This window comes from Neoarius graeffei, chromosome 17, assembly GCF_027579695.1.
Source record: "Neoarius graeffei isolate fNeoGra1 chromosome 17, fNeoGra1.pri, whole genome shotgun sequence".
Taxonomy (NCBI): domain Eukaryota; kingdom Metazoa; phylum Chordata; class Actinopteri; order Siluriformes; family Ariidae; genus Neoarius; species Neoarius graeffei.
This window is the reverse complement of record NC_083585.1, coordinates 71,630,057-71,640,827: the sequence shown is the minus strand read 5'-3', so window position 1 is coordinate 71,640,827 and position 10,771 is coordinate 71,630,057. Positions and strand designations below refer to the sequence as shown.

The 10,771-nt window shown below is 41.3% G+C and overlaps 1 protein-coding gene across 1 annotated transcript in view; it reads right to left on the bottom strand.

Annotated features, from left to right (window-relative positions):
* Window positions 1-792: 792 nt before the first annotated feature.
* The window catches only part of tmem59 (transmembrane protein 59), a 56,441-nt gene continuing 46,462 nt past the window's right edge, over window positions 793-10,771 (bottom strand). The window contains exons 7-8 of the mRNA XM_060897977.1: window positions 3,812-3,929; window positions 793-1,833 (exon numbers count right to left, since the gene is read on the bottom strand). Of these exons, the coding sequence (XP_060753960.1) occupies window positions 1,681-1,833; window positions 3,812-3,929 (271 nt within the window). The 3' untranslated portion in view covers window positions 793-1,680. The remainder of the gene's footprint in view (window positions 1,834-3,811; window positions 3,930-10,771) is intronic.

Sequence of the window (10,771 nt, the reverse complement as noted above, 5' to 3'; positions counted from 1 at the left end):
GGGGAGATGGCTGTGGTTACTTCTTCAATAAATGCACAGGTTTACATTGACATTTTGGACAGTTTTCTTATCCCTTCAATTGAAAAGATGTTTGGGGATGATGAAATAATTTTCCAAGATGACAATGCATCGTGCCATAGAGCAAAAACTGTGAAAGCATTCCTTGGTGAAAGACACATCCAGTCAATGTCATGGCCTGCAAATAGTCCAGATCCCAACCCAATAGAAAACTTGTGGTGGAACTTGAAAAAAATGGTCCACGACAAGGCTCCGGCCTGCAAAGCTGATCTGGCAACTGCAATCAAAGAGAGTTGGCAACAGATTGATGAATACTGTTTGTCACTCATCAAGTCCATGCCTAAGAGACTGCAAGCCGTTATAAAAGCCAGAGGTGGTGCAACTAAGTACTAGTGATGTGTTTTGAATGTTCTTTTGTTTGTCTGTTTTTCATGATTCCATATTTTTTTCCTCAGAATTGAGTGATTCCATATTTTTTCCCTGTGCTTGGTCTATAAAAGTAACATTTACTGACTTCCACAATGCTTTTTCTTCATTTCTTTTAGTGTTTCTGAAGGCCAAGAAGGTGCACTTTGGAATGACTTTATTATTGTATCATGTTTGTGATCCGAGTTTCTTCTACAGAATAAAACGTGTGAATGAGTGCTCATTCAAGACTGGTGATTCCATACTTTTTGCCAGGGGTTGTAATAGATAAAAAAAATATATATCCATCAGAAATGGAAAAGGGCTATTCCTGTAATATTTACACAAGTTTCAAATCAGAGACACTCATAAAATTGCAAATCAGTTTATCTCAGGAAAATTGTTAAAGATCCACAAAGTCCCATCACAAAAACTCAGTAAAATTTCAGTAGTGTAAAACATGAGTTCCATAACCTGAAAATTTTTGGTGGGGTGAGGGTTGGTGGATTTGGAGGATCTATGACCTTTTAGCACAACAACCTCTGAGCTGTTAATCTGCACATACCCATGTACATCCACCCCCACGCACACACAGAAAATAACACACAAACCTTCATTGCATGTTTTAATTTTACATGTTTTACTGTAATAATTTTAAAAAGTCAAACCCAAACTTAAATCTTTCATCTTTTTAAATTACTTATTCATTTTGACTGATGATTATATTGAAACTGTCCAGCAACCTGTATGGATTTTTAGTGAAGGTCGTTACTGAGCACAGTACCCAACACCACATCTATTTAGCATCATTGTTAGCACTTTTCCACACACTGTGGTGATTTCCTCACTTCATTTTGTCAAGGAGTCTAACAAAATTGCTGATAAGGTTTCTCACACTTCTCTATTAACATGCACTGCTCTTTTTAAAAACATTTTGGCAGATCCATGCCAGTAGAAGACAGAAACCTGAACCTACAAGCTATAAAATCACACCCACCTGGACCTTAACTAAACATCATAAAGGAAAAAAAAACATCGTAAAACTTCCAGCAGTGCATGACTCTGTGGCCATTTTAATACCATATAAAAATCACAACATATACACACTCTCTCTCTCTCTCTCTCACACATACACACTGAAGAAATAGTTACTATTAACTAAAGGAGGTGTAAAATTAAAATATGAAGCACACACTGCCTTTAATGCATTCTCCTTAAACCATAAACATTTACACTTCAGCCAGACTTGCTTTGAATTTAAACATTTGTCAGATCCACTTTGAGTTTAGGTGGAAGCACTTCAGCCTCATCCTCCTTCACCAAAGAGCTGACAACCCGCAGAGAGGATTGTGGGTATGGCTTCAGGTTCTGCTCCTTCATGTACTCAAAGTCTCCATAAATACTGAGCTTCTGTAGGGATAAAACAGACACACTCAATGTGTCACTTCAAACTTGAATAGAAGCAATTATAAAGATCAACATTATTGCAAGACTCTTTATGGCACTGAGGTTCAGTATTCAAGTTATTCAGTTAAAATCTGCCCTTAGTGTGGACCACTGTGTGGGACTTCTTCAATGCCCCTTCATCTCAAATCAGCAAAAGATCTAATATATAAAATTTTATACTAAAGCTACAAGTACAGTGGAGGAAATATTTATTTGATCCCTTGCTGATTTTGTAAGTTTGCCCACTGGCAATGATATGAACAGTCTATAATTTTAAGAGTAGGTTTATTTTAACAGTGAGAGATAGAATATCAAAAAGAAAATCCAGAAAATCACATTTTATAAAATATATAAATAGATCTGCATTTCGTTGAGTGAAATAAGTATTTGATCCCCTACCAACCATTAAGAATTCTGGCTCCCACAGACCAGTTAGACACTCCTAATCAACTCGTTACCTGCATTAAAGACAGCTGTCTTCAATTGACACCTGTATAAAAGACACCTGTCCACAGAATCAATCAATCAATCAGTCAGACTCTAACCTCTCCAACATGGGCAAGACCAAAGAGCTGTCTAAGGATGTCAGGGACAAGATTGTAGAGCTGCACAAGGCTGGACTGGGCTACAAAACCATAAGCAAGAAGCTGGGTGAGAAGGAGACAACTGTTGGTGCAATAGTTCGAAAATATAAGAAATACAAAATGACCATCACTCAACCTCGGTCTGGGGCCCCACGCAAGATCTCACCTCGTGGGGTATCAATGATCACAAGAAAGGTGAAAGATTAGCCTAGAACTACACAGGAGGAGCTTGTTAATGATCTTAAGGCAGCTGGGACCATAGTCACCAAGAAAACTATTGGTAACACATTACGCCGTAATGGATTAAAATCCTGCAGTGCCCGCAAGGTCCCCCTGCTCAAGAAGGCACATGTGCAGGCCCGTCTGAGGTTTGCCAACAAACACCTGAATGATTCTGAGAGTGATTGGGAGAAGGTGCTGTGGTCAGATGAGACCAAAATCGAGCTCTTTGGCATTAACTCAACTCGCTGTGTTTGGAGGAAGAAAAATGCTGACTATGACCCGAAGAACACCATCCCCACTGTCAAGCATGGAGGTGAAAACATTATGCTTTGGGGGTGTTTCTCTGCTAAGGGCACAGGACTACTTCATCGCATCAACGGAAGAATGGACACGGCCATGTACCATAAAATCCTGAGTGACAACCTCCTTCCCTCTGCCAGGACACTGAAAATGGGTCATGGATGGGTCTTCCAGCACGACAATGACCCAAAACATACAGCCAAGGCAACAAAGGAGTGGCTCAAGAAGAAACACATTAAGGTCATGGAGTGGCCTAGCCAGTCTCCGGACCTAAATCCCATAGAAAACATATGGAGGGAGCTGAAGCTCCGAGTTGCGAAGGTTGTTTATAAGCCACTGTCTATGAGCAGTGTTGCTTATAAGTGAGGTTGTTTGTGAACCACCGTCTATGAGCAGTGTCATTTATGAACGAGGCTGCTTGTTAGCCACTGTCTATGAGCAGTGTTTAGGAGCGAGGTTGCTTGTGTGCCACTGTCTATGAGCAGTGTTTAGGAGCGAGGTTGCTTGTGTGCCACTGTCTATGAGCAGTGTTGTTTAGGAGCGAGGTTGCTTGTGTGCCACTGTCTATGAGCAGTGTTTAGAAGCAAGGTTGCTTGTGTGCCACTGTCTATGAGCAGTATTTAGGAGTGAGGTTGCTTGCGTACCACTGTCTGTGAGCAGTATTGTTTAGGAGCCACCATCTATGAGCAGTGTTTGTGTGCAACAATTATGAGCACTGATATTTGTGTGCGACAGGTGAGGAATCAGAGATTAGAGTTTAGGTCTGTGTCGCTCAATTGGGAGAAGTTAGGGATTTGAGGGTTAGGTTTCAGGAATAGGGGTTAGGGTTTATATACCTCAGATGGGACATAATGATCTGCAGCAGTGGCCATCGTAGCACAGCAGATCCAAATGAGAACCAGAACCGAGAGAAACAGAGTAGTAGTCAGAATCCAGCCAGGCAACCATGGGCTCCTAAAAACACAACAAAAAAACCCACACACATTAAAACTGTAATAACTAGTTTTTAATGTATGAAAAACTTTTGTTCCACTTCAGAACCCATCCATTATGTACACCACTTATCCGTCAGGGTCATGGGGGAAGCTGGCGCCAACCCCAACTGCCTCCCCCCCCTTGCCACTGTCACCTGAGGCTTCCTCACTAGGGATAAATTTATTAGTTCATACGAGGGCAAGTCAAAAAGTTCTAAGACAAACTGAAAAAATGTTTTCTTTATTAAAATAAAAGCTATTTCTCTACATATCCTCCATTTAAGTCTAAACACTTCTGCAAGCGGTGTTTCCATCGAAGAGGTCCTTTGTAGAATTCTGAGGGATGTCTTTCACACCTTTTGAAATTACAACATCTGTCTTAGAACTTTTTGACTTACCCTCGTATGTTTAAAATCTTTATTTTTCTGCAAAGCTACTCTGTGACAATGTCTGTTGCTAAAAGCGCGAGACAAACTGACTGTGCAAGAAGCGGGGTTCACTCTGGGCACGTCTTCAGTCTATCACAGGACAAACACTGAGATGAACAACCATTCACACACTCATTTACACCCATGAGCGAGTCAGATGAGTCAGCTGACCGAATCCACCTAAATTTAGACTGTAGGAGGAATCTCTCCCAGCACGGGGAGAACACACAACCTCCACTTTATGACCTGCCACGCCTACTTAGATCAAAAGGTGCAGCCGTAGCACTTGGATCAAATTTCATATTCTTTATAAAATACTACTATTGACCTTTAAAGCACTGAATGGTCTCACACCACAGTACCTGAGCAAACTTCTGGTCCTTTATGACTCGTCACGTCTACTTAGATCATAAGGTGCAGGCTATCTGCTGGTACCTCGTATAGTGAAGGCTACATCAGGGGACAGAGCCTTTTCTGACAAAGCCCCACAGTTATGGAACAGCCTTCCAAGTAGTGTTCAGGAATCAGACACAGTCTCAGCGTTTAAGTCTAGGCTGAAAACAGATCTGTTTAGTCAAGCCTTGTGTTAATGGTGTTTATGAAGTAAAGGTATAGATCTGGAGGATCCTGAAACAGTGTGTTTTGGTAAACTGGGATGTATGGATGCTGTCAGTTCCCCACTCACTTGCTCACTCAAGTTTGTTGACAGTGTAGTGGCTGCTGCTTTATGTCCCAGGGCTCCCTCATGCCTGTGTTACCTTCTGGCTCTCCCATTTTAGTTATGCCTTTCATAGTTAGTTTTGCCGGAGTCCCTGCTTGTACTCAGAGCAAAATGTATACTGTTCCTACTTATTCAGGTGACATTGGGCATACCCAACGACCTGTGTTCCCCCCCCCCATCTGTTCCTCTGAGTTACGTCAATCCTGAGATTGAAATGCTGACCTCTTTTGCTCCTCGGACCTGCCTGATCCATCCTGATGCCCTGTGTCTGGTTGGAGTCTCATTATGTCACTCCTGTGGAGGACAGCCCCATATGGACAGTTGAAAGTCACACTTAGAAGATGCTCTAGACACTTACAGTAATGCTTTTATGGCTGAGGACTACAGTTGTCATGAACAGTTTTGCACTCAAGTTTCCATTGTGTCTATTGTTAAGAGTGCTATAGAAATAGACTTGATTCCACACAGAAAGACTCCTATCAACCGTCAAGTTCAAACCCAGACCTTTCTTGCTGTGAGGGGACAGTGATGATCACTGCACCACCATGAAGAACCCACTACTGGATCAATAAATTAAAAGTTCAACACTGACTTATGAGCATGAAAGAAAAAAATTGTCATTAAACAAACATCCCCAACCCCAAATATAGCTGTTCTGTCAGGATGCTTGCACTGAAGCAATAAGGCTAATGGGGTCAACAAGCAAATGAAGCTAGTAACCTCCTGTTTAGCACAGAACAAGTTTATTTACGTAGGAAATTTCATACACAGAGGAAATTCAAAAGTACTTTACATTGGAGTAAAGAGAATAATATGAATAAAAAGATAAGAACATTGGCCAGCACGGTGGTGTAGTGGTTAGCACCATCGCATCACAGCAAGAAGGTTCCGGGTTCGAATGCCACAACTGACAGGGGCCTTTCTGTGTGCAGTTTGCATGTTCTCCCCGTGTCTGTGAGAGTTTCCTCTGGGTACTCCGTTTTCCCCCACAGTCCAAAGATATGCAGATTCTGTAAAATAACCCTAACCCTAACCCTAGGCCCTGTCCACACGGCAACGGATTCAGGTGAATCTTATAAAATTGTTTATCGTTTCGGCCTGGCGTCCACACGGCACCAGCGTTTTGGGTGCCCCAAAACGAAATCTTTTGAGAACGGGTTCCAGAGTGGAAAAATCTGGCAACGGCCCCGTTGCGAAGTCGTCTGGATGAGTAGAACGGATTTGTTTACGATGACGTCACAACCACATGACTGTCAGTGCTTCACGCCGGGTAGAAGTGTAACGAACTCGATGCGAGTTGTCAACAAATCCTATAACTTGGTTCATGAAACGCGCTTACAAAATATTTTCACTGTGAATATTTATTGTGTAATGGTGCAAAGTGAGAGAGAGAGAGAGAGAGAGAGAGAGAGAGAGAATAGCCCTTAGGGCAGAGTCTTTAGTCCAAACACTGCGGAAGCAGTACCAAACCGTGCACCGCCCGTGCACTTTCCAAAAACAAAAACAATCCCGCCAGCAAAAATAGGAAAAAAAAAGGAGCGATCTCACCTCTTCAGATGTTGGTTTAAGTCCGACAATACATTCCTCAAAAAGGGCGTAGAAGAACAAGGTAATCCATCAACGTGTAGCATTCAATTTATTCCGGAGCATTAAAGAATTCTGGAGGATATCAGAATGTTGGCATACCAGCTTCCATCTACCCCTATTCATTCCTCTTTCCGCGTCTTTCGTTTTACGCTGCTGATTAATAATCAAAACTTTATGTGGCTGATGCTACAGAAGAAGGGGTTTATGCGCATGCGTCTACTACTTCTATTGTTCTGGTGTCTCCGATGGGACCGTCTTACAGCGCACGTAGAGGTGTGGCATGTGTATTGCATCGTTTTCAGCAAGCGTTGCGTTGCCATATGTACCTGATTTTTACTGATCCGTTGCCCATGTGGACGCGATATTTAAAAAAAAAAAATCTTGTTGCCGTTGTCGTGTGGATGTAGCCTTAGTGCCAGTCCCAAGCACAGACAGACAGAAGGCCCAGTGTAAGATTAGCTCAAGCTGAACTGGTTATTAACCGTCTGAAAATAAAGTCTCATTAACATTAAATTAAAAAATTGTCAATTAAACCAGATCAATTAAAAAGGAATTAAAAGCGTAATGCTAAAAAAAAAAAAAAAAAAAGGCACGAGTTTGAAAATACCCTCCAACCCCAGAGGGTTAAAACTCTCACACCAGCACGCTGCAGGAGTTCTACCTGTTTAACAGTTACAGAGATTTACTGTGCTGGAGATGAAAGTGTTGTTTCGCTCAGTCTTGTTGGGGCAATAAACCTTTAGATCCAACTATGATTTTAAGATGACAGATGGTTGATTTGTGATTGTTTTGATAAGCTTCGGGAAAGTGATATCTGAATCTAATAGAATGCCAAGATCTTGGACTTGTACTTTGGACTTTAGAGCCCTAGATCCAAGGCGTGCACACACAAACAGTCGCCTTTGTTGCAAAAACAACAGTTCTTTAAGACTGCCTCATCCGATTATTTGTGTGCTCCAAACACCAACACAATGAGTCGACAGTGGTGCTTGAAAATTTGTGAACCCTTTAGAATTTTCTATATTTCTGCATAAATATGACCTAAAACATCACATTTTCACACAAGTCCTAAAAGTAGATAAAGAGAACCCAGTTAAACAAATGAGACAAATTATACTTTGTCATGTATTTATTAAGGAAAACAATCCAATATTACATATCTGTGAGTGGCAAAAGTATGTGAACCTCTAGGATTTGCAGTTAATTTGAAGGTGAAATTAGAGTCAGGTATTTTGATCAATGGGATGACAATCAGGTGTGAGTGGGCACCCTGTTTTATTTAAAGAACAGGGTTCTATCAAAGTCTGATCTTCACAACATGTTTGTGGAAGTAGGGTATTAGGCAGAAAAAGAAATTTACCAGTCAAAAATAATATTTTATATAATCCTGATAAGTGCCGCAGGTGCGAAGACGAGCGCCGCAGGCGCGAAGTCCCTCTAGGGGGGTCTGGGGGCATGCCCCCCCAGAAAATTTTTGAAATTTAGACTTCATTTCCTGCATTCTAGGACATTTTCAGGGTGAAATGGCGTGTAATTTTTGATCAGAAATATTGCATATTTTTACTTTGTATTTTTTTCAGTTTCACTCCTGAATGTATCAGATGTATGTATGGTGTTTGATTTGGTAACAAAAGTGAAAAGAAAATAAACAACAATGAATTGTATATAATCTTTTGATCTAGTTACAGTATTTAATAAAAAAAAAAACCCAACAGTATTCTATTTTACCATACCCCAATGAAACCCCCTTGTTAATCAATGTATCACACATACCTTTTCTGTCTTTTTGTGGAAAAACGAATCAGTTTTTGTCACATTCAATTTGGGGCGTTTGTTGGGATTCATCTTGATCCAGAAGAGTGAGTCAGCAAAAAAAAATGCGGTTCTCCCGCCAAGAAAGAGGAAACTACAACGCAGGGTGTTTGGCAATTTTCGACCAATCAGAATTCGTGATTTATTCAGTCCGCATGTTACAAGATTCAGTGCGGGCCAAAATGGCGGAAACGATGAAATATTCTGATTTTTCATTTCAAGTTTTCAGTATTTTTCGTATTAAACTGTGTTTCTTACGATTTGTAAATGATGGCGGAACCACACACGGACTGGCCATCGGGAGTAGCGGGAGTTTTCCCGGTGGGCCGGTGGTTCAGTGTGGGCCAGCGGAGAAAAAAAAAAAAAACAGTTGCGCGCTGGCCTTTAATATGATAAGCAATGTTAACAGTTTCTTTAACAAACTGTTAACATTGCTTATCATATTAAAGGCCAGCGCGCAACTGTAATAAGCAATGTTAACTGTTTGTTAAAGAAACTGTTAACATTGCTTATCATATTAAAGGCCAGCGCGCAACTGTTTTTTGTTTTTTTTTCTCCGCCGGCCCACACTGAACCACCAGCCCACCGGGAAAACTCCCGCTACTCCCGATGGCCAGTCCGTGTGTGGGCGGAACATAACTGGATTTATCGGATGACATGTGGGAGTATTCATGTGCGAAAATTTTCGGCATTATCGTCCGTTTCAGTATCCGTCTGTGTGTATACTTGCCCGTTGAAATCGGCAATTGCCCGTCAAATTTACGGGTGGACGGGTCTCTGCCTAATACCTTATGTGGAAGTGTATCATGGCACAAACAAGGGAGATTTCCGAGGACTTCAGAAAAAGCGTTGTTGTTGCTCATCAGGCTGGAAAAGGTTACAAAGCCATCTCTAGAGTTTGGACTCCACCAATCCACAGTCAGACAGATTGTGTACAAATGGAGGAAACTGAAGACCACCGTTACCCTCCCCAGGAGTGGTCGACCAACAAAGATCAATCCAAGAGCAAGGCGTGTAATAGTTGGTGAGGTCAAAAGGGTAACTTCTAAGCAACTGAAGGCCTCACTCACATTGGCTAATGTTAATGTTCATGAGTCCACCATCAGGAGAACACTGAACAACAAATGGTGTGCATGGCAGGGTTGCAAGGAGAAAGCCACTGCTCTCCAAACAGAACATTGCTGCTTGTCTGCAGTTTGCTAAAGATCACATGGACAAGCCAGAAGGCTATTGAAAAAATGTTTTGTGGATGGATGAGACCGAAATAGAACTTTTTGGTTTAAATGAGAAGTGTATTGTTTGGAGAAAGGAAAACACTGCATTCCAGCATAAGAACCTTATCCCATCTGTGAAACATGGTGGTGGTAGTATCACGGTTTGGGCCTGTTTTGCTGCATCTGGGCCAGGAAGGCTTGCCATCACTGATGCAACAATGAATTCTGAATTATACCAGCGAATTCTAAAGGCAAATGTCAGGACATCTGTCCATGAACTGAATCTCAAGAGAAGGTGGGTCATGCAGCAAGACAACGACCCTAAGCACACAAGTCATTTTACCAAAGAATGGTTAAAGAAGAATAAAGTTAATATGTTTTGGAATGGCCAAGTCAAAGTCCTGACCTTAATCCAATGGAAATGTTGTGGAAGGACTTGAAGCAAGCGGTTCATGTGAAGAAACCCACCAACATCCCAGAGTTGAAGCTGTTCTGTACAAGATTCAAGATGCTTATTTGTTATATACACAATAACAGACACAGCGGTTTATTATTGGGTAATGAAATTCTTATTTTGCAACTACCCAACCAAAACAATGCCTATTAATATAAAAATAAATATATATAAAATATGAAATATAAAATATAAAGTGCATATGCAATGCAAAATATAAAAGTAGAATGAAAATAAATGAAAAACAATAAAAAAAAACCAATATGCAAACGTGGAGGTAGATATAACGTGCAATGTCTCTTGCAAAATTGCAAATATAGAGGTAGATGGTGATTATAATCCGTGGTTCAAAAGCCTGATGGCAAAAACTGTTTGTCAGTCTACTAGTCCTTGCTTTCATACTCTTGTAGCATCTGCCAGATAGTAGGAGTGTGAATAATCTGTGTTGTGGGTGTGTTTGGTCCCTGATGATGCTCTGTGCCCTTTTTGTGACCCGGGTGTTGTAAATGTCCTGCAGTGGGGGGAGGACAGCTCCACAGATGAACTGTGCCATTTTAAATGACACGCTGGAGAGCCTTTCTGTCCTGAGTTGTGCAGTTCCCGTAC